This window comes from Myodes glareolus, chromosome 1, assembly GCF_982192425.1.
Source record: "Myodes glareolus chromosome 1, mMyoGla1.1, whole genome shotgun sequence".
NCBI classification, from domain to species: domain Eukaryota; kingdom Metazoa; phylum Chordata; class Mammalia; order Rodentia; family Cricetidae; genus Myodes; species Myodes glareolus.
The window spans coordinates 47,752,842-47,776,573 of NC_142026.1; the positions used below are offsets into that span (position 1 = coordinate 47,752,842).

At 46.5% G+C, this 23,732-nt stretch overlaps 1 protein-coding gene across 2 annotated transcripts in view; it reads left to right on the plus strand.

Annotated features, from left to right (window-relative positions):
* Ddx11 (DEAD/H-box helicase 11) overlaps positions 1–13,697 on the plus strand; it is a 32,431-nt gene extending 18,734 nt beyond the window's left edge. The window contains exons 11-27 of one of the 2 annotated variants that reach the window (XM_048442086.3): positions 421–467; positions 777–856; positions 1,644–1,688; positions 1,803–1,870; positions 5,042–5,080; positions 5,284–5,404; positions 5,509–5,631; positions 5,794–5,906; positions 9,854–9,926; positions 10,183–10,286; positions 10,843–10,992; positions 11,244–11,312; positions 11,423–11,523; positions 11,804–11,888; positions 12,209–12,287; positions 12,611–12,765; positions 12,840–13,697. In XM_048442086.3, the coding sequence (XP_048298043.3) occupies positions 421–467; positions 777–856; positions 1,644–1,688; positions 1,803–1,870; positions 5,042–5,080; positions 5,284–5,404; positions 5,509–5,631; positions 5,794–5,906; positions 9,854–9,926; positions 10,183–10,286; positions 10,843–10,992; positions 11,244–11,312; positions 11,423–11,523; positions 11,804–11,888; positions 12,209–12,287; positions 12,611–12,765; positions 12,840–12,875 (1,488 nt within the window). In that variant the 3' untranslated portion in view covers positions 12,876–13,697. Of the gene's footprint in view, positions 1–420; positions 468–776; positions 857–1,643; positions 1,689–1,802; positions 1,871–5,041; positions 5,081–5,283; positions 5,405–5,508; positions 5,632–5,793; positions 5,907–9,853; positions 9,927–10,182; positions 10,287–10,842; positions 10,993–11,243; positions 11,384–11,422; positions 11,524–11,803; positions 11,889–12,208; positions 12,288–12,610; positions 12,766–12,839 lie in introns of both variants that reach the window. The other variant, XM_087906099.1, reaches the window with a different exon arrangement.
* Positions 13,698–23,732: the final 10,035 nt, after the last annotated feature.

The window sequence follows — 23,732 nt, forward strand, 5'->3', positions numbered from 1 at the left end:
AGGGTTCTGTGTGCCTCACATTTTTCTTTTGGGGTAGTAGCTCACCGTTTTAGCTTCAGAACCTTGGGACTAATAGAGGGCAAAATCATGTGTTGTACCCACTGCACAGATTGAGGTGAGGCAGGATTTGATCATGAAACCTATGTGATATCTGCCTTTCCCTCTTCATGGAGTGAAGTCATCTCCCAACCCAGCTCCCCTGTGATATTTAGGACCTTAGGCTTTGGCCTCTTCCCTCGCCCTCTCAGCTGTCATCAGCCATAGTGTCTACATGCTTTGCCCTTGTCTGTTTCTATCCAGTTGCTCATCACCTTGATAGTGTCCTGGCTGGCATTTCCTAGTCACAGACTAATATCTCTCTCCAGAGATCTTCCTAACCATATCCTGGGATGCCTTCATGCTCTTCTGTTTTCTCCCCAGCTCTGCCAGGCCCATTCCCAGTTGCTCCAGTACATGGAAAGATACGGGTAAGATACTAGCCTGAGGAAGGAGCTCTGGCCATGCTCAGTCTCAGTGGTCTCCAGAACCCAAATGGAGGCTGCTGTAGTGCCCAGGTCTTGGAGGAATAGGTTGTTCTGTCCTGGTGTGTGCTCCACATCCTAGGTGTTTGGGGACAGAGCTGCAGGCTCTGAAAGCCTTGGTCTTAGCCTTTTTATCTGCTGGAAGGTTTGTAGCTCCCAGCCCAGTGTTTCAGGCCCAGGCAGAAAGGCCCCATGGCATCTGGTGGAGAGAAGCTGCTGCAGAGTCCTGTGCTAACGCTGTTGCTACTTCCTCAGGAAGCGTTTGAAGGCCAAGAACCTAATGTACATCAAACAGATTCTGTACTTGCTGGAGAAGTTTGTGGCCGTTTTGGGAGGTAGGACTGTCATCCCTGGCTCAGGACCCTTGGGTGTTTTAAGCCCTGTCTCATCTCTCTAGCTTCACTGAGACGTTTGACCTCACTAGCGTTTTCATTGTTGTCACTTTAGGCCCCAGTTTGTTTATTTCTCCACGTTTTGCTCCTTTTACTTTAAGAAACCTGACTGTATGGTTGTGTTGATTGTACAGTATAAAGCAAAACATGTTGTGTAGCATAGTCTCAGCCACATGGTACACTGGCCCTGGCATATAGGCAGTCCTGTTTGCCCCTGTGTGGGTAGAAACCTAGGAACTTTAAGCCTCAGTCACAGAGGAAGAATTAAAGCTCAGGGCAGGACCTGCCTGTGGCTCATGAGACTGGAGCCTGCTGACTCTGGCATCCAGGATTCTTGGGTTGTTCTGGGCTGGGACTCTTTCATTATAGGGCAATGCTTTTAAAGGCTTCTGTAGGGCCAGAAAGCCATGGAGACTTTTCTAGAGAGATCTTGTCCCGTGTTAGTACTATCTGCTTCCTTCCCTGCCTGTGTCACCGCTCCCTGTCTTCTGGAAGAGCCTGTTTTTTTCCTTGCCCTGCTCAGGGTGGCAGTGGGGAGACTGCTTTGATCCTGTCCCCTGCCTGGCCTTGGGTTCCATTTGAAGGTGTGAGTCCGGTCTGCGAGGCTCCTGGAACTGCCTGTCCTCATAGTGTGTTCTTTGTCTGCTGTCAACGTCTCTTGAAACGTGAATGTTCCTTGTAGTTGGGCAGAGAACTACTACCATGACCGATTGGAATTCCCTCTTTTTAGGTAACATTAAACAAAATCCTAGTACACAGAGCCTGCTCCAGACAGGTGAGGAGTTTGCTGCCGAGGGTGGGAGGTGATCTGAAGTACTCAGACCTCCACTCTGGGACTGAGCCACAGACTTGGCAAGGTACAAAACCAGGGTCCTTTGTTTGCTTGCAGGTTCTGAGCTGAAGAGTATCAACGACTTTCTCTTCCAGAGTCAGATAGACAACATCAACCTGTTCAAGGTGAAAGTCTATTCTAATTTAAGCACCTTCTGGTTTACTTAAGGCTGGGAAGGTGAGGTAGGGGTGGAGCGCAGCTGTTGGAGAGGTAGGGGTGGATGGAGCACAGCTGTCTGAGGGGTGGATGGAGCACAGCTGTCTGAGAGGTAGGGATGGAGCCCAGCTGTTGGAGAGGTAGGGATGGATGGAGCACAGCTGTCTGAGAGGTGGGGTGGAGCACAGCTGTCTTGAGAGGTAGGGGTGGAGCGCAGCTGTCTGAGAGGTAGGGGTGGAGCACAGCTGTCGGAGAGGTAGGGGTGGAGCGCAGCTGTCTGAGAGGTAGGGGTGGATGGAGCACAGCTGTCTGAGAGGTAGGGGTGGATGGAGCACAGCTGTCTGAAAGGTGGGGTGGAGCACAGCTGACTTGAGAGGTAGGGGTGGAGCGCAGCTGTCTGAAAGGTGGGGTGGAGCACAGCTGTCTTGAGAGGTAGGGGTGGAGCGCAGCTGTTTGAGAGGTAGGGATAGAGCACAGCTGTTGGAGAGGTAGGGGTGGAGCACAGCTGTTGGAGAGGTAGGGATAGAGCACAGCTGTTGGAGAGGTGGGGGTGGAGCACAGCTGTTGGAGAGGTAGGGGTGGAGCACAGCTGTTGGAGAGGTAGGGGTGGTGTGCAGCTGTTGAGCATTTGCCTGTAATGATAAGGCCTGTGTTCTCACTCTAGCACATAATCAAAATAAACATGGAAGAAATAAAATGCAAATCATTGTCATTGAATAGTCTATCGCCCAAGGACCAAAATTAGGAATAGGCAGTTACCAGGTCTTCAAGCTGGACAGCAACAGCCAAATGGGCTTCACTTGGGTTGGGAGTTGTAGGATTTGGCAAGGGAGGTTGCTGTTCTTTGCACTCCTAGGCACAAGCCCAGCCTCCAGGTACTGTCCATCCCTTTCCACCTCTGTTCTGCCAGTTTTCTCCAGGGAGTTGTTTTCAGAATATAGTCCGTGTTTGAGGACTATATGTTTGAGGTGGGCAGGGTGAGAACATGGCTGGGCCTGCCTGACCACTGTCTTCCTGCTGGAGCCTTGGCTGGGTGGCAGCCCCAGACCTTTGCTTATGTTGTATTTGCTATCTTGTTTGTTTATTTATTGGCTTTTTGAGACAGTTTCTGTGTAGCTTTGGAGCCTGTCCTAGAACTAGCTCTTGTAGACCAGGCTGGCCTCAAACTCAAAGAGAACTGCCTGCCTCTGCTTCTCTAGTTCTGGGATTAAAGGCTGTATGCCACCAACACCCATGAGATGCTGTCTTTTTGTTCTGAGCATTATGCCTGGACATACTATGGCCATTTAAGAACCTGGCTTAGAATAGTTGCTCTGGAGGATGACTGGCCCAAGCTACACACCAGTGAACCAAGCACGGATGGATGGGGGCCAGTGTTCAAATCCAGCTAGACCCATCCTAGATCTGATTCTCTCCCTGCTTGTCTTTCATTTTCTTTTTCTTTCTTTATTTTTAAGGTATATTTATTTATTTTATATATATAGTGTTCTGCCTGCATGTCTACCAGCATGCCAGAAGAGGGCACCAGATCTTACTACACCATGTGGTTGCTGGAAATTGAAGTCTGGATCTCTGGCCAGTGCCTTTAACCTCTGAGCCACCTCTCTAGCTCTCAAAGACAATTTGTTTGTTTGTTTGTTTTCAAGACCTGGTTTCTCTGTGTAGCCTTGACTGTCCTGAAACTCACTCTGGCCTTGGACTCAGCAATCTGCCTGCTTCTGCCTGGGATTAAAGGTGTGTCACCACCTCCCGGCTGCCTTCCATTTTCACATCATCTGTCCTTAGACTAACGCCTTTGGTCATCGTCACTGCTGTGATCCTGTCAATCATCTTTGGTACCTTTCTCCCGCGTGTTCAAATCTCAGCAGTTGACTTGCCCCTGTTCTTGAGTTATTGCAGCTCCCACAGCCGTGACCCTTGCTGCAGGCTTCTTTCTCCAGCTTGCCTCAGGCCTTTCTTTCCCTTTTCCCTTTGGAGGCTGACTGAAGCAGTCTAACCAGATGCCAGTCTCTGTAGCAATTTTTCTAATTCCCACTGAACCTTATGCTCTCCCACTGTGACATGAGCTGAGACATCAACTTCTATAAACTGAACATAGCAGGGAGACTACACCTTGGCCTTCCCTGGGACGGGCCCAGATATCTTACCTCCTCTTTGCTTTTGTACAAAGGATTGGATTTTTTTTTAAAGATTTGCCTTTTTATGTGTGTGCCATGTGTATATGCACACATTCATGTTTTGAATTCAGGTGTGCATGTGCCACCGTGTGTGTGTGTGTGTGTGTGTGTGTGTGAGAGAGAGAGAGAGAGAGAGAGAGAGAGAGAGAGACTAGAGAACAATTTCCCCTGTTGGTCTTTGCTCTCTCCCCTGTTTGAGGCATGTCTCTTGATTGTTTTTCCACTAGGTATACCAGGCAAGCTGACTCACAGACTTCTAGGGTGTCACTTGTCTTTGTATCCCATTTCTCCATAAGAACACTGAGATTATGGACACTCACTTTATTGTCTCTGGCTTTTATGTGTTCTCTGAGTATTCCAACTTAGGGTTTCATGGTTATGCAAGCTTGTGAGCCATCTTCACAGCCCCTGGGATTGTTTTTAAATTACCTCTTATTTCTCTAAGGCCCACTCTGCATATGGAAGGAGGAAACAGCATACAGTTCTTGTCTTCTTTTTGAAGTTGTTTGTTTTTAATTTTGTATGTGTGGGTATTTTGTCTGCATGCCTGTCTGTGTACCACATGTGTGCCTCCATGGTGCCCAAGGAGGTTCTGAGAAGGCATCAGGTCCACCATAACTGGACTTACGGATGGCTGTGAGCCATCACATAGGTTCCAGGTCTTCTGGAAGGTGCTCTTACTGGTGGAGCCAACCTTCCCACCCTTCAGATCTTATCTTGGATACCCTAAGAGCCATGAGAGCAGTGGAGATATTGTGAGGAGGCTATGGTTGGGAGGAACCCTGAGTTTTTATGGGAAGTAGATCAGTGAACTCAGGAAGCAGACCGGTTAGATTTCTTCTGATGTGTTGGCTCCTCTGAGGTGCCAGTGAGCTACCTTCCCTTAGTGGTGTGGCGTGGCCATGTCTTCAAAGTTCAGACCACAGGTTGCTTCCTTCTCATGGGCCTGTGCTGGTTTTGCAGGTACAGCGGTACTTGGAGAAGAGCATGATCAGCAGGAAGGTACCTTTCCCGTTGTCCTGGCAAGGAGCCCGAGTACCCCTGCCTGCCTTACTCTGCTGTCCTGGGAACTCGAGGCCTCTGATTCTACTGCCCGTAGTGTGGAGTGATTTCTGGCTTGGGAGGAAATGGACTGCAGACTGGCTTGGTGTCTCATCCAGGGCTTCTTCTCATTCTGTGTGTCCTCCTGCTCTCTCCACACGCAGCTCTTTGGCTTCACAGAACGCTTTGGAGTTGTTCTTCCATCTGTCTCAGCCTCTCAGGAGAACCGCAGTCTGGATGGCTTCCAGCACTTCCTGAAGAGCCTGCAGTCAGGGCCTACCGAGGGTGAGTTAGGAGGGCGAGAGAGAAGAGCCAGGCACAGGCCCTTGGAAACAACATAGACATGACCTAAGGAAGGCCTTTTCCCCCCATCCTTCCCTTGTCTGCAGACGCCCTGGAGGATGGCCAGGCCACAGCCCCTCGGCCTGCCTCCCCTCTGATGCACATCGAGGCCTTTCTGGCAGCTCTCACCACTGCCAACCAGGATGGCAGGGTTATCCTGAGCCGGCAAGGTAATCAATCGACTGCTTGTAGCAAAGGGGCCTAGTACTGATGGCAAGACAAATGAGTTGTTTCTTAAAGGAAAGTGCTAACTCACTGGTCTCCGTGGATCAGCTGGGGTTTCCTATGCCTAATTTACTCCTCTCTTTGCCTTATGTCTGTCTGTCTTTCAGGCAGTGTTGGTCAAAGCAGCCTCAAATTCTTGCTCTTGAATCCAGCTGTGCACTTTGCCCAGGTGGTGAAGGAATGCCGAGCAGTGGTCATTGCAGGCGGCACCATGCAACCGGTAAGGCACCAAGACACTTGTCAGTCTCTTCTATCCCCTGGAGCCCTAAACAGACGTGGACTAGCAGCGTTGCAGACCCAGCGGTGGGGTGGTAGCACTCTGGCTCTTGGCCGCCTGCAGCCCCAGAAGCAGGCTTCTCTGAGAACAAGCCCCCCAGTGGTCCCAGACTCTCGCTTAGGAACCTCCCTCTCTTTCCCCTCCTGTACCAGCACCACTTAGAAAGTCGCTGCATGTATGTTTTTAGATAAGTTACATAGTTTTATTATACAAATTAATGACAAGCTGTAGACGTCAGAATTCTACCAATGAAAGATTCATGCTAGTGTATGGAGCATATGTACGTACATACATACATTTTGCATATGTACATATGTTTTTTTTTAAAACCACATTTCTACATCAGTGATATAATTTACTTTTTCTCTCAGCAATAAACTGTTAATATTCATCCTTGTCAACAAATATTTGTTCTAGCATATTCTACTGTGCTACATTCTAACCACATAGATAGTGCCACATTTTACCATATTCTACCGTGCTGCATTCTAACCACATAGATAACATCACATTTCACCATATTCTAACCATAGATAATGTCACATTTCACCATATTCTAACCACGTAGATAATATCACATTTCACCATATTCTAACCACGTAGATAATATCACATTTCACCATATTCTACCGTGCTACATTCTAACCACATAGATAACGTCACTTTTCACCATATTCTAACCACATAGATAATGTCACATTTCACCATATTCTAACCACATAGATAATGCCACATTTCACCATATTCTAACCACATAGATAATGTCACATTTCACCATATTCTCACACCATGCCTGCTTTGTTTTCACTTAGACCATTTTCCCGTTGTGCCTGGTTTTCACAGTTCTGTGATCCGTGCAGACAGAGCAAATCTAAGGATCATTTGCATCTTTCATCCTGAGCACACTCGGGGGTTTAGACCGCTGGGCTCCTAAGCACAGGTCCCAGCCTTGGCTGCCTACTCGAATGGCCTTTCTGTTTTGTTTTCCCTGTATTCCTGCTGATGGACCTCAGAACCATCATCAGTCAAGGCACATTCCGAGCCCACATAGGCGTTTGTTTTGGTTTTGATTTGCGGTGTGTGTACAGATTTGTACATTTGTATTAATGTGATTCATGGTCATTGTTGTTCTGTAATGCATGAAACAATCCCTCACCAGTTTGGATTCAAAGGGTTATTTATTTGAGGGGAAAAAACTTAAAGAACACCATCCTACACGGCAGCCAGGAAGGGAGTCTAGTCGCTGGAGCAAAAGCGGGAGCAGAGGGCTGCTGCTGCGTCTTAAAGAGAGAGACCACGCCCCAGTGGGCTGGTATCTCAGCGGCTATTGGCTGAAGGAACGGAAGGAGCTCCTGCAGCAGTTCTGGTGTGTGTGTGTGTGTGTGTGTGTGTGTGTGTGTGTGTGTGTGTGAGAGAGAGAGAGAGAGAGAGAGAGAGAGAGAGAGAGAGAGATTCTCACCATATAGTCTTTGTGTTTGTTTGTTTTGAGACAGGGTCTCTACGTAGTCCTGGCATTCACATTGTAGATTAGGCTGACCTCAAATTCACAGAAATCCACATATTTCTGCTTCTCAAATTCTGAGATTAAAGGTGTGCACCACCGTGCCCAACTCATACTGTGTATTCTTAAAGAATTATCTTGACTAGAGTCATAGACTGTTGTTAGTCACCAAGTGGGTGCTGGAGCCAAACCCAGGTCCTGTGCAAGAGCATTGAGGGCTCTTAATCACATATTTTTCCCCCCAATTTTTAATTTTTTTATTGATTTTATTGAACTATATATTTTTCTCCCCACTCCCCTCCCTTCCTCCCCACTCCCCTTCAGCCCTCTCCCAAGGTCCCCATGCTCCCAGTTTATTCAGTTTATTCTTGTTTTTTTCTACTTCGATGTAGAGTAGATCCACGTATGTCTCTTTTAGGGTCCTCATTGTTGTCTAAGTTCTCTGGGATTGTGATTTGTAGGCTGATTTTCTTTATGTTTAAAAGCCACTTATGAATGAGTACATATGATAATTGTCTTTCTGGGTCTGGGTTACTTCACTCAAAATTATGCTTTCTAGCTCCATCCATTTGCCTGCAAAATTCAAGATGTTATTTTTTTCTGCTGTATAGTACTCCATTGTGTAAATGTACCGCTTTTTTTTTTTTTTATCCATTCTTTGGTCGAGGGGCATTTAGGTTGTTTCCAGGTTCTGGAATGCTGCTATGAACATAGTTGAGCACATGTCCTTGTGGCACGATTGAGCATCCTTTGGATATATACCCAAAAGTGGTATTACTGGGTCTTGTTTTCTAATTTTCTGAGAAATCGCCACACTGACATTCAAAGGGGTTGTACCAGCTTGCATTCCCACCAACAATACAGGAGTGTTCCCTTTTCCCCACAACCTCTCCAGCATAAGTTGTCAGCAGTGTTTTTGATCTTGGCCATTCTTACAGGTGTCAGATGGAACCTCAGAGTTGTTTTGATTTGCATTTCTCTGATGACTAAGGATGTTGACCATTTCCTTAAGTGTCTTTCAGCCATTTTAGATTCCTCTGTTGAGAGTTCTCTGTTTAGGTCTGTACTCCATTTTTTTTTATTGGTTTATTTGTTCTTTTGGTGTCCAATTTCTTGAGTTCTTTGTATATTTTGGAGATCAGACCTCTGTCTGATGTGGGGTTAGTGAAGATCTTTTCCCATTCTGTAGGCTGTTGTTTTGTCTTGTTGACCGTGTCCTTTGCTTTACAAAAGCTTTTCAGTTTCAGGAGATCCCATTTATTAATTGTTTCTTTCAGTGTCTGTGCTGCTGGGGTTATATTTAGGAAGTAGTTTTCTGTGCCAATGCGTTCACGTGTACTTCCCACTTTCTCTTCTATGAGGTTCAGTGTGGCTGGCTTTATGTTGAGGTCTTTAATCCATTTGGATTTGAGTTTTGTGCATGGCGATAGATATGGGTCTATTTTCATTCTTCTACATGTTGATATCCAGTTATGCCAGCACCACTTGTTAAATATGCTTTCTTTTTTCCATTTGATACTTTTTGCTTCTTTATCAAAGACCAGGTGTTCGAAGATGTGTGGATTGATATCCGGGTTTTGTATTCGGCACCAACAAGTCCATTTTGTACTAGCAATTAGTCTTGGCAGTAAGTCCTGCCTTGGTGTGTGATTGGCGTACTAGAGTCAAATCACTAAAGAGGACTCACCTCCCCTCTTCCAGCAGTTGTCAAAGGCCAGTCGTTCCTCAGTTAGTGGGAGGATTTTGTTCCTACATCCCCACCTCCCTGCTGTGATTTTGCCTTGAGCTTGCCCCGGTGACATATTTAACCTGCCCTGTTGTGTCCTGAAGCAGTTTTCTTGATGTTGCCTCCCACCTCTGGCTCTCAACAGTCATTCTTCCCTTTCACTTCTTCCTGAGGATCCCTAAGTCTTGAGTGTTCTGTTTTCTTGACTCTCACTCGGTTAGGATAAGGTTGGAATCTTAATGCAGTTTTGGTTTTTATTTCTCTGGTAGCTAGTAAGTTTAGACATTTTATTCATACATTTTTGGACATTCCTTTTTCCGGTTTTGAGAACTCTTCATTTTATCGGTCCATTTCCTGACTGGGTTGTTTGATTTCTTGTTTCATTTTTCTGAGTTCTTTCTATATTGTAGATAGTATTGTACACTGTTGATTTTGATACATATAAAGGGCCTGGAGCCAAATGTGCCAACTTCCTTTGCTGTTCTTTTTGAGTTGTCTGTCAACAGTGGATGCCGTTACTGGTTGTTTCAGCTAAAGGCCATCGGCCTTTCTTTGTGCTTGCTCTGCTTGTTACCACCTATCCCAGACTTCTCTTATGTGCACTGCAGAGCACATGGCCCCCCAAGCTCTGAGGTCACAAGGCCCTGATGTTTTGGTTTGCAGGTGTCTGACTTTCGGGAGCAGCTGCTGGCATGTTCTGGAGTGGAAGCTGACCGGGTGGTGGAGTTCTCCTGTGGTGAGGAACTGTGGGGAGGGTAGAATGGTCCAAGAAACTCCGAGGTCTTGATTTAGTTACCCTTAGTGGGTTTGCTCACCAGCGTACTTTCCTAGGTTCTAAAGTCCTGTGCTCTCCTCAGCACGTTGCTGGCACTGGGTATGTCAGTGCAGAGAGAAGCTGTGTGTATTTCAGATTTCTGTTTCTAGTTGGGGAAGTGATCTGAGAAACTGCCCTACCAGGACACTGGTTTTCAACCCTCTTTTGGTATCACCAGGTCACGTGATCCCTCCAGACAACATCTTGCCCCTTATCATATGCAGTGGGCCCTCTAACCAACAGCTGGAATTCACCTACCAGAGAAGAGAGCTGCCTCAGATGGTTAGTGCCAGCCCACGTCCCATCCTCTCTGGTGTGTGGTCAAGGAGAGAATTCTTCAGCACTGGCATTGGGGCAAATGGTCATATATGGCACGAGCAGATTTATTTCTTTAGATATTTATCAAGGAAGACCTTGGCTGCCTTCCTCTCCTTAGACTGCTAAGTGTTTTCTAAAGAGCTCCCAGCATCTCATTAATGTAGGATGCAAGAAGGCCGACCATTTTTTTGGGGGGGGGGGGGACTCTTGCTTCTTGCCTCTACCGTGGGAAGGATGTATTTCTTGGGCACAATTCCTGTGACATCTCAATGTTAATTGGTTCTGGATAGTGCCCTCGTGGCACTGGAACTTAGGGAGAGCTCAGTGGCATACCAAAAGTCTAGTTCAATTCTGGGGTGCCAGCGGTGGGATGTGTCATAACAGCACGCAGTCACCAGAATCTCCAGTTGGACATGGTCTGGTAAGAGAGTAAGTAGGGCATTTCACACTGTAGAAGGGGAGATGCCTGGGTGTGGCCATGGCACCTGTTCCCAGCCAGCTCTTTGTCTGCCTTCTGCAGATGGAGGAGACGGGCCGCATCCTCTGTAACTTATGCAACGTGGTCCCTGGAGGGGTGGTATGCTTCTTCCCTTCCTATGAGTACCTGCGCCAGGTGCATGCTCACTGGGAGAAGGCTGGCCTGCTGGCACGTTTGTCTGTCAAGAAAAAGGTGAGTGCCCCATAGCCTGTTTATGAGGACATTGCTACCCGTCGCTCTTCCTAGGATTCCTTAAATCTTGTGGACTCGGCATGGTCCAGATTCTCACAGCTTCTAAAATCTACCAAGTCTAGACCTGGGACACTGGCCATGGGGATTCCCCAAAACTTGATTACATGGTCCATCCTCAGGCTTCAAAACCCAGACTGGGGCTCAAGACTCAGTCTTTTGAAGCCTTTTGCTGTGTGGCCTTCTTCCTTCAGCTTTTCCAAGAGCCCAAGAAAGCAAGCCAGGTGGAGCAGGTGCTGATGGCGTATTCCAAGTGCATTTCGGTGAGAGGAAGCGGGGCTGGATCCAGAAGCCGTCTGTGCCTGACAGCTGGGGACAGATGTGAGGCTCCGAGGTCTGGCTCAGCAGCTCTGGTGTGGCTCTCCCCTCACAGTGCTGCAGTCAGGAAGGGGGCCATCTGACAGGAGCCTTGCTCCTCTCTGTGGTTGGAGGGAAGATGAGTGAAGGGATCAACTTCTCTGATGACCTGGGCCGGTAGGTGCGGCGTCCTCCTATCTGCTGGGGCTGAGGGCCCTGGGCCCTTCCTGCCGAGTCATACTGTCGGGTCCGTACCTGTGTGGCCTGCTTGGGGTCTGCAGGCTGTGGGTGGAGTGTGTGAAAGCCCTCTCCTTCTGGCTTAGTAGAACAGAGAAGTGGGCAGCCATGGCTTGGAACACAATTGGTCCAAAGTAGCAGTTAGTTGATCTCATGTGGATGGTGTCCCCATCCATGATTGCTTGTCACTTACGGCCATGGGCCATGTGACCCACTGCAGGTGTGTGGTGATGGTGGGGATGCCATACCCCAACATTAAGTCTCCAGAGCTGCAAGAGAAGATGACCTACTTGAATCAGATCATTGTGAGTATCTGTGTGTTTCAGATGGTGAAAGGAAGGGGTAAGGAGGAAGTGGTGTAGAAACCCCGAGGACTGGGTGGCAAGGACCTGCATTGTGACAGTACACGGTGCAGATGTTTTTGTTCCTCCTTAGAGGCTTTGGAGTACACCTCTGACCCCCTTGATCTTCTCTATAAATATCCTAAAGCACAAGTTGTTGAAAGACCCTTGAAACCTGACCTTGCTCCAAAGCCTGTGTACCAGGCAGGCAAGAATAGATGATTCTGATCTTCCATTTTCTTTTTCTGTCTGTCTTTCTTTCTTTCTTTTTTTTTTTTTCTTAGCCTAGGACACAAGGTCAGGCACCCCCAGGGAAGGTGTTGGTGGAGAATCTGTGTATGAAGGCTGTAAACCAGTCCATAGGTAAGTCTGGGGCTGCTGCTAAGGCAGATGGATGGGTCAAGGAAGAAGGGATTTTATTGCTTAGTGTCCATTTGAGGAGCAAATGAGGGAGGCGATCCCAGTGGACATTCAGTATTGGTAGGCAAGTTAACTCAGGAGTCCCAACCTGGCCGGGCAGTGGTGATGCATGCCTCTAATCCCAGCACTTGTGGGGCAGAGGCAGGTGGATCTCTGAGTTTGAGGACAGCCTGGTCTACGAAGCAAGTTCCAGGACAGCCAGAGCTGTTACACAGAAAAACCCTGTCTTGAAAAACAAGAGAGTCCTAACCCTTGTGTCTACCCAGGCAGGGCTATTAGGCACCAGAGAGACTTTGCCAGTATTGTGCTCCTGGATCACCGGTATGCCCGCCCTTCTGTCCTGGCAAAGCTGCCAGCCTGGATAAGAGACCGTGTGGAGGTCAAAGCCACCTTTGGCCCTGCCTTTGCTGCTATGCGGAAGGTTAGGTTTGTTCCCTGTGCCCCAGTCCTCCCTAGCCTGGAATGGAGCTTCTCATGGTCTTTCTCTCCCTGCAGTTTCATCGAGAGAAATCACTTCCCCGACTGCTATAGGCTCCTCTTTTATTCTCTCTCCTTGACCTGATCTGACCTTTGTGTTTCACCTGAGATGGTCCAAAGCAGACGCAACCTGTGAAGTCTACACCAACCTTCCAGAGGCAGTGGATTCCAGTGTTGTGACTTACACAGAAAAGCCCCCAGGACAAATCAAGTTCACCCTGAAGGAACATGCCCAGAACCTCATTGTCAGGCCCCACATTCCCTGAGGCTGATTCTTCCCACGGCTCTGCTTCAGTTTTTTTGCCTGGCTTCAGGAGACTGTGCAAGCAGCAGCTCTCTGCCCTTTTATGAGGTGAGGCCCACCCTGCCTTCATCCTTTCTAGGGACAGTGAGTTGTTCTTGGCGTTTGGCTCCAGTTTCAGCCACAGATGTCCCTGTTCCGGGCCCTGCTGTCCACAGGGCTTCCACATTCAGGCTGTGTTGACTGTGGCTCCAGGAGAAGGTGGATCTCTCTTGCTTAGCTGCTGCTCCTTCCTCAAGCCAAGGAGACCTCTTCTCTTCAGCCACCAATTCCACCACACCTACCATGGCCTCAGGAGCAACGCTAGGGCCACTAGACTCTTGATGTGACTATGTTTAGAGTCCCTCTGTCACCAGAGCATTTTTGGCTGTGGAGAGCTATCATCCCTCGCTCTGCAGTAGTTGCCCCAACTCACCTTTGTTTGAATCCAGAAAAAAAATGCTCTACTCCCTCAGACATTCTGTCTCGTTGCTGAGACAAACAGGTCAGGAGGACGGCTCACGGTCTGCTGAGCCATCTGCATCTGGCAAGGCCACCCTTCCCTTACTAAATAAAGGGCACTGTTCGCCTGGGTAGTTACCATTCTTTATTATTGTGAGTCGCTGTTTTCTCAGTCCTAACAAAAGTAAGCAAAGTACTCTGGGGGTGGTGCAGGTAAGGAGGTCACATGAGACAGTGGACCTGGCACATGGTGCACACAACCACTGGCCATGGAAAGGGGTGAGGCAAGATGAGGGACAGTTGTTCAGCCACTCGGCCCTCTACAGACTACAGGAGCTTAGTGGTCCACTTGGCCAGGAGCCCCTCGGGGCTGTTTCTGCTGGAGTGAATAAGGAAGGCCCTGTCCTGCCTAGGGGTTGCTTGTGTGCAGCTAACATCATGACTTTGTTGGTCAGATTATACAATTAGGTCATAGATTCAAATGTTTGGCCATAACGGGTCATGGTTGTCAGTGATGCTTCCTAAATCCATTTGGCTTTGTTTGAAGTGAGAGACAGGAAAAATTGAACCTGTATCTGGGACCCCAGTGTCAATCTAAGGGAAAACATTCTTTGTGAAGCAGCCAAGGTTCCCAGGACTTGGATGGTCGTTTTGGGGGGTGCTCGTTTAGGAATCTTAGCTATCAAAATTAGGAAAACTCTTAATATGGGGGATTCTTTACATAGGGATTTCTTTCCAGTCCTTGGTGGATCCCTCCACTGCTGAACCAGTCATAGCTGGAATCCAAGTTTCCAATCTGCACTTTGGGGTGAGGTCTAGATTATTTTAGAGAAGAATAGTTGAACAAAGGGCATCTTTCACCATCTCCTTCCTCCCTGTACACAGGGCATCTCTCACCATCTCCCTCCTCCCTGTACACAGGGCATCTCTCACCATCTCCCTCCTCCCTGTACACAGGGCATCTCTCACCATCTCCCTCCTCCCTGTACACAGGGCATCTCTCACCATCTCCCTCCTCCCTGTACACAGGGCATCTCTCACTAACTTTCTAACTTTCTGTCTGTACAAAAAGCCCAACTACCCCACGTCTCAGACTCAACATCTCTTAAGAAGTATTCTGATTAGGACTGGGTGCTGTCGAAGTGGGAACCTTCTGTCTAAGTACTTAGCGGTAGAACTTTTCCTGGTGTTTTAGGATGGGAGGATAAGGAAGTGTCAGATTGGATCTTAGCGATACCTGTGTGCAGAGATTGAGGTATTCCCCGGAATCTTTTAAGTTCTCTAATTCCTAGCACCCTACATAGCAAACTAGGAAAGTTTAATGATGAGAAGATGGGTAATTGAAAAGCATTAAAATAGGAAGAAGGGGTGGGAAGCAATCAATAAATTGTGAATATTGTCATGCATTAAACATTTTACAATGTTGTGGAATATTAAAGATGTGTTATATTCATTTATGCTATGGGGTATTTGTTTAATGATGGAAAGATGTGTTGTATTCTTTTATGTTGCATTTGTGTAACTCTGTAAAACTGGGTTACTTTGCTTGCCTAAAACACCTGATGTCTAATAAAGAGCTGAATGGCCAAAAGCTAGGCAGGAGAAAGATGGGCAGGACTGGCATGCAGAGAGGAAAAAACAGGAGGAAAAAATCTAGGCTCAAGAGAAGAAGGAACGAGAAAAAGACAAGAATAAGAGTATGCCAGAGGCCAGCCACACAGCCAACCAGAGTAAGAAAGAAAGGAAGATATATAGAATAAAGAAAGGTAAAAAGCCCAGAGGCAAGAGGTAATTAAAGAGAAACAGGATAATTTAAGTTAGAAAAGCTGGCTAGAAACAAGCTAAGCCAAAGACAATATGGGTTGTTTTTATTGTCTTATTTAATCCTCAGCGTTCGGTATTGGACACTGATGCTACAGAAGTTAAATAACTGCTGGCTGGGGACACATCTCACGAGCAGTCCTGAGCTTGATCTCTGACAGGAAGCTGTAACATGAGGGGGCTGGCTTGTTGGGGTTTCTGTCCTGCCCAGTACCCCAACAGCCGGCAAATCCCAAAGAGAAATTACACACAGGACTCCATAAGGTTATAAACTGATTGGTCCATTAGGTCAGGCTTCTTGTTAACTCTTATAACATATATTACCCCATTATCCTTATCTATGTTAGCCACATGGGCTCGGTACCTTTCTCGGTGTGACAGCTTACATGTTGCCTCTTCAGTGGTCTGTACAGGAATGGCAGAGGAACCTCCTTGCTTCCCAGAATTCTCCTGTTCTCATTGCATCACCTCTACTTCCTGTCTGGTTTTCCCACCTATACTGCCTGCCTGGCCAATCAGCGTTTTATTAAAATATGATTGACAGAATACAGATAATTCTCCTGCACCATTTCCCTCTTTTTTTTTTTAAACAAAGAAAAATACCCATAGTCCATTTGTTGGGAATGTGGGCGTAGTATTTCAGGCTACTTCCTGCTGGTTGGGGGCGCTGATGATCTTATGGGGACCTAAAGAAAATTTAGAGTTATAATTCAAGTCCTGACTGGAGTATCCTGTGAGTCTCGATCATCTCAGGAGACAGTCTTGAATCTGTTTTGGACGTAGAATTTAGACATCTAGGCCATCTGTTCCTGTCAGAGATTTTTCAGGTGGCCTCCCTTGATCAAAACTGATTTTTCTTAATTCAGAATGAATCCATAGCCTCTCATTTTCTGTGGAAACAAAAGCAAAATCTCTTCTCCAAAGTAACATACCTTTTGACTTCAGTTTTGAAGCCAAGGTATTTTCAAAATGTCTATCTTGGGTTAGTTCAGCAGCATTTATAAGCAAATGTCTTTTGGTGACTGTTGCTCCTTCCTCAGCATTCAAACAATTAAAAGAGAGCATAATGACACACAGTATCAAGATTCTCTGTGTATTTTCCATCTTTATGCGGCTTTATTTTACTTCTATTTCTTTTATTTTTACTTTTACTTTTTGAGACAGGCTCTCTGTATATCTTTGTCCTGGAATAACACTGTAGACCAGGCTGTCTTTGAACTCACAGAGATCCTCCTGTCTCTGCCTCCCCAGTGCTGGGATTAAAGGTGTATGCTACCACACCTTGAACTCACAGAGATCTGTCTCTGCCTCCCAGGCATTGGGATTAAAGGCATGTACTACCACACCTTGAGGTCACAGAGGTCAATATGCCTCTGCCTCCCAGGCATTGGGATTAAAGGTGTGTACCACCACACCCAACTACTCTCTTTCTTTCCTTTTAACTTTAAGAACTTTAACTTTTAGCCTGCATATACACACTGTAAACCATTTAGAGGTTTTCTTCCTCTTTGAATCTCTCTTTACTGTATATTTTTCTTTTTCTGACCATATGAGTCTTTAATTTACTAAGCAATATGGAGAGCTGTGGCTTTGACGGCTAGATCCAGCTCATTCCTTAGCTTTTCAGCCTCAAGGCTGAGGTACCAGCCAGAGCTGTGTTCACTGCCACAACTCTATGGCGTTTCAAGGTCCTTGCCAGCAAGCAAGCTGCAGCATTCTGCTCACAGACCACACTCAGTCGGACTGCCTGCCTGAAAGAGTCAGAGTTTGCTCTGGCAGGACAGCCCAGATAGCCGGCATTTTAAAACAGTGCAGCTTTTTTCCTGCTACGGCTGAAAACCGAAAAGCATGCATTCAGCTTTTGATCAACACCGTAAGTGTTTCGTGGCAGGACCTCTTAATGAGCTGCAGGGTTTTGCAGCTAAAGCTGAGTCAGGAAACCTCTCTTAGACGAGAGCATTTGCTTGCCTCTAGCAAGCAGAGTAGACCTGAGAAGTTGCTGCTACCAAGAAAACATGCTTTACTCTATTCTTTCCCAAGCTTTCTCAAGCTTTCTGTGGATTCAGTTATCCACGTGGGCGCCATCTGTAGTGTGTGGGCCAGCTTGTTGGGGTTTCTTTCCCGCCCAGTACCCCAACAAGCCAGCAAGTCCCAAGGAAAATCACACGGAGTCTACATCAGGTTATAAACTGATTGGTCCATTAGGTCAGGCTTCTTGTTAACTCTTATAACATATATTACCCCATTATCCTTATCTATGTTAGCCACATGGGCTCGGTACCTTTCTCGGTGTGACAGCTTACATGTTGCCTCTTCGGTGGTCTGTACAGGAATGGCAGAGGAACCTCCTTGCTTCCCAGAATTCTCCTGTTCTCATTGCATCACCTCTACTTCCTGTCTGGTTTTCCCACCTATACTGCCTGCCTGGCCATATTAAAATATGATTGACAGAATACAGATAATTCTCCTGCACCAGGAAGCCACTGGGGGTTTTAAGCCATTGGGGATGGTAAGGAGTGGAAACATTAGTTACTCCAAGAAGAAAGCCATGGATTTAATGTCGGAGCCTGCTCCAGTGAATCATCCTGGGTGTTTGTGGGTGTGTGTGTGGGGGGTGCAAAGCTAAGAAAATGGCAGATAAAAAAAAAAAAAACAGACAAAACAGGATAGATCTGGGAGGTCTGTTGGCCAGTACCAAAGAAGCAGAGTTTATTTCCGAACTTGCTTTTGTACAGATTAAGGGCAGAAGGCAGAACAAAAGAATGGCACCTCTCTCTACTGTCCTAAGAAGTGAGTCCTGCTAGCAGCTAGCAGGTTTTTTTCCCCCCTACCTGCATGTGCCTTCAGCTGGCATTCATCAGCCGGTGTCTTAGTAGATTATGTGTTCTTTCTCATGGGCTTAATCAGAGCTTCCTCACAGCTCTCAAGGAGGCTGAAACAAGCAAGCTTGAACTCAAATGACTTATAAGTCAGAATAGACTCCAGATGGAAACCGAGTCATTTCTGGGTCACCACAGTTTAGCTCAGGTCGGTAGAGCTCTCCTTTAGTCTAGCTCACCTAGGTCCAAGAGAACTAGCAATACCAAAACGGCGACTCTGTGGAATGAAGCAGCTGGAGGTGAAGAACGCTGCTATCTGGGAAAACCAGACACACGGGCTGCTGCCATCCAGGGGCTCCCTGCACATGAGAACTGCAAGCTAAGGCTGGACTTCAAGACAGCCCAGGAATTCTGCTCAATTGGCACATGGAGCCACAATCTTCACTTTGCCATACATTTCTTTTATTGTTGTTCTTTACCCAAATCTTAAGCTTGAATGGCCTCTTCACCAACTTGCTTCCTTTTTAGTTTCAGTTCCCACTGCCAAGGAAAATCCCTCAGGTTCCTCAGTTCTAAATCTCAAGTCAAAGCCTGAGTAATATTGCCTCTCTGTTTAAGATAGAGCATTAGTTGCTGTCCCCTGCTTGGGGCTGGAGAGAACCAAACTGCTCCTTTCCTTAGTATATCCACAGTTTCTAGCAGTCCTGAACCTTCAGCACTCTGCTTAGATCTGAGCTGTCCAAGAGAGAGAACTCAGCTATCCCGAGATGCTGCTGTGGGGAGCTTCAGTGCATAGAAATTCCAGCGTTAGACATGAGGGCTGGAGATGGAGGCTGGGTCTCTTCAGTAATGAGTCACAGGGGTTGGTTCTGTAATGCTTAATGACTATTTTCATACATCACAACAACTGTTATCAGTAAAATTGTTATCAGTTATCAGTGATACACTAATTAACAGATAGGAATAAGTAAAACAGGTGGAATGCAAGAAACAAACTCTAACCCATTTCTCTCTCCTGTTTCCCTCCTTTCCCTCTTCTCTTTCTTTCCCTTCGTTCCCTCTCCTTTCCTCCCCGCTCCTAAATTTTTAACTCCTTTTTTTTTTTTTTTTTGAGGGGTACATTAATTAGGAATCAGGACAGTGAGGCCATGAGGGAACTTAGCTTTCAAAATGGAGAAGAATCCTTTAATTTTGGGAAATCTTTCCATAGGGATTTCATTGTTGCTCTTGGTAGAGACTTCTAAGCATGAGCTGGTCATAGCTAGACTCTCCCTCCACCTCCTCTTCCTACCTCCCTCACCTCCAGCTCCACTCCTCCAAATCCCTTAGCTCTAGGGCTTGATGTTTCAATACGAGGGAAAATACCAGGTCCCTCAACTTCAGAATGATCCTGACAAAACTGTCTATTCTTTCCCTCTCCCTGTTCCACCTGTGGTGTTTGTGACAACCAAGCCTAATCATGCTTCTCACATGTTCTCTGACTACTAAAGTGCCTTAACTCCACGTGTGAGGCAGACATCATTCTAGAGAATGCTTGCCTGACCTGCTGTGAATACAGAGTTGCCCTTAAACAGCATCCTCACCTTGTCCTCCCATCTCTGTACTTTCATTCCTCACTTGGTGTAATCAGCATCTGAGGCAGAATGGGTCTAGAGGTGTGGGGACCTAAGGAAACCTACTTGGCCTCACAGACTCCATTTTGAAAAAGGGCCTCCATCTTTAGACATCTGGTAACCAGGGGTTGAACTCAGTTCCAGAAAAAAACCATGAAATGTACAGTGGCAGCAAAACTTAAACACTGCCCCCTAGACACAGCCAATCACAAGATAGGGTTATGAGCTTTACAAGGTCCGGATGTTCAGATATCCTGTTGACATTTGTGTTTTTGGGCAATAGCCTGACCAATGATTTTAAAAATCACCTGGTCCCATACCTGCTGACCCAATCCTGTAATGCCAAGACATGGAACTCCCTGCTTGTGGTTGTTCCCCTAAAAGACTTACCCTTCCCTGAGTTTGGGGCTGTATTCCTTCCATCTGCTGTGTGGGAGTGTTGGGTTGCAGACCAGGCTCAAGCTTGTCAATAAAGACCCTTGTGTGTTTACACTGGAAACCAAGTCCTTGCTGGTCTCACTGGGGGTTTTGTGCCATGGGCAAAACACAGGAAGATGGCCACGGTTGAGATTTAAAGTGCTTATCAGTAAATCTGTGTCTTCCTGCATAAAAAAGGTGGGGACAGTGTCTTATCTACAGCTAAAGAATCCCCGAGGAAGAGATACATCCCTAAAGCAATCGAGGCAGAAACATTTTTTTATTAAATTTGTTTATTTTACATCCCAACCACAATTTCTATCTTCCGTCTTTTATCTCTTTCTTAATCCTCAGGCCCCTTTCAGGTGCTGTTAACAGGTCAGCAGGTTCACACAGCGTGAGAGGGCGCCATGAGGAGACAAAGGCATTGGGGGGGGCATCTTGTTATAGCAGCAGGATGTGCTCAACCCTGATTGATCCAATGGTGACTAGTAGCTGTGCTCTGAGAGTCTGCCCCAGGCCTGTCTGTAGGACCCGGGCCTGCCCCTGCTCCTGGGGTTCATCTTGAGGACAGTTTCTGGTCAGCCAACTAAAACATTCTGTGTGTTCCTGTGCTCCCTCTGTCCCCACCTGGTGATTAGCTGTAGGGCATTATTTACTCCATCTTTGGTACGGTAATTTCCCACCTGCCTGGGCAGAAATCCTTGTGCAGCAGTGAGGAATATAAGGATTTCCCTAAGGTTGAATAAATGGCATTCGACTGATTTCCTTTCAAATGACCCAGGTCTCTTGTGTGTTCTTTCAATCTCCAGGCCCTTGCCCGACTCGCATACAGTACAGTGGCGCGTGAACTGTACCAAGAGGGTAACACAGAGTCGGATGTTACACCAGTCCACTCGTAGGAACATGAAGTGACACACTGGGGGATGCTGGCCACTGAGCTCAACCACACTAGTGGCAGCCTGGACAGCCATCCCTGAAGAGGTGGATGGTGGGACAGATAACTTCTCCTCTCCTACCTTTCTGATCAGGGTTGAAGAAGTCCTGGGTGTGAAACTCTGTCAGAATGGGCCCTAATACTGACCTGAACACATGGCATAAGTGAAAAAGTAAGAGGAACCTTGGGATGGGGAATCTGAGGATACACAGCCTCTCTCTTAAACAGAGTTTGTCCAGACTTGTTCCCTGGGGCCTGGGAAGAAAACTCACCAGAGGTGATTTTGTTGTGGGCTAGGTCACTGATCCTCATCGGTCATTTTAGATTAGAGTAAAAATTTGAGTACTTACTAAGTGAAGTCATCTGCCAACGACACAGTCAGGCAGTGGTCACCAGCAGAAACCATGAGGCAGGACTGATGTCCCCCTCCCCCCGCCTTCCTTTAATGTGTGTTCAGATGCCTTCCTTGGAGATACATGAAAAATATCAGTGTATGTGGATCTGGTATTAACAGCAGATTGAAGAAATGATTCTACCCAAGTCCAGCTCATTCAAACAATCGGAGCTCCTTTCAGAAGTGTGGGTGTGGAAGGGCTTACAAGAAGGGGTGACTCAAGGGCAGCTGCATGGCTATGCCTGTCCCAGCTCTGGCTGCAGCTCAGAAAAGTTGCATTTCTGTAGCTCTCTGACTGGTGTAGGAGGATCTTCTATGTGTTGCTTTCATTGGTTGAATAAAGAAAACTGTCTTGGCCTTTTGATAGGGCAGCCCTTAGGTAGGCGGAGTAGGCAGAACAGAATGCTGGGAAGAAGGGAAGTGTGGCAGATGCCATGCTTCTCCTGCCCAAGACAGATGCTGGTTAGACTCATGTCGGTAAGTCACAGTCAAGCGGCAATACACATTAATAGAAATGGGTTAATCAAGATGTGAGAGTTAGCCAGTAAGAGGCTAGAGCTAATGGGCCAACAGTGTTTAAATGAATACAATTTGTGTATTGTTATTTTGGGGTATAAGCTAGCCAGGCCCCTGCTGCTTGTTCTACAACAGATTGGCGCCTCAACACGGCAACCTGGATTCATGTAAAACCTGAGAGAGCTTAATTTTAAACTAAAATTAAACAGCAAGAAACTGCTGTTTGCTGCGTTGTGCCACAGAGAGATTTCCTAACTCAGCAATAGCAACAGAAAAAAAAAGTCATGCCATTTTAAAATAAGGCTTCCTGGGCCCTGCTGCTGGTGCAAACTTCAGCTATGGAACATTTGTGGGCCTGGATGTTCTTTGTCTACTCGGATCAGAAAGAAAGTACTCTGAGACTATGCTGTGACTCAGTGCTCCCTGCCTGAGTAGACGGCCGGATCAGGTTTACTAGGCGTGCACAAGCAGAAGAGCATGGTGGGTTTCTGCTGCCATACAGAGAGATGTTTCCAGGCTGTGCGTGGCAGATTTAGCTGTAACTCAGATAAAAGACTTTATGTGCTGCATGCTCATTCTCAGAGTTAAAGTGCCGAGTGCAGCTCCTACCTGGCGGCCCTAGAGCTAGCAGAAATGGTACATTCACCATTTTGAAATTGGAGAGAGGTGGAGTCAACATCCAGAGCAGCTCTGCCGTGCTAGCGGTGCAGTACGCACGGCTCAGAGGCACAAGAGTGTACGCCATGTTGGACTGGGTGGGGCAAGCAGGCAGTACCTGTATTTGACCTGGGATTGTTGCAGCTTAGATTCTTAAGAGCTTAGCATTTTAAAAGCTCATCAAGACAGTAGAGAATTAAACACAATGCAATAGGACAGATTCAGACATAAAAGACCTCTAAATGGGTCGTATTGTTAGATAGATATACGTAGGCTTGGGAGAGAGAAGAAAAAGAATATTAAAAAATCATAAAGTAAAGTTAATGCTTAAAAAAGAGTGAAGTCTTTAAAGAGACAGAGTACAGATAGTCATCGATTAAAAGAAGTAAAGAGAAATAAGTCATGTAAAAATGGAAAATTCACAGATAGCCTGGATTCTGTATATTATTGTGTTTTCTTTAAATTTTTTGACTGTAAAGGAGTTAAGAACAAAAAAAACCCATCTCATTGAATGGGCTGCTAAGTTAAACCAGCATATATGTTCTAAAGGTATCTTGACTTCAAAATTTGGGTCTAAGGATATGATGCTTTGGAAAAGAAGTTCTTCTTTTGTTTTCACAGAGGATGAGATCCTGTGGATTCCTTCTAGACTAATATGGTATGATAGGCCACGCCCTCCTGAAAGGTTGCTGTGAACACCCTCAAAAATTACTTTGCTCAACTGCTGACTGAGAGGAACCTAGCAAGCAGGATGTACCATGAAAGACCTAATTAACAGCGCCCCCATACAGCATGAAGCAGTTTGGAAAGAAGGAACTGTGCCCATATTTCCAAATATTGTTTATAGATGTTCTTTTACATTTAAAGGGGTATATGATTCATATATAGATATGAATATTTACATTGGTATGAATTTTGCTTTGTTGATATAAATTTAACGCCAATTTTATTATATGTATATGTATTTCTGCTCTTGATTAAGGTATTGTGATTAT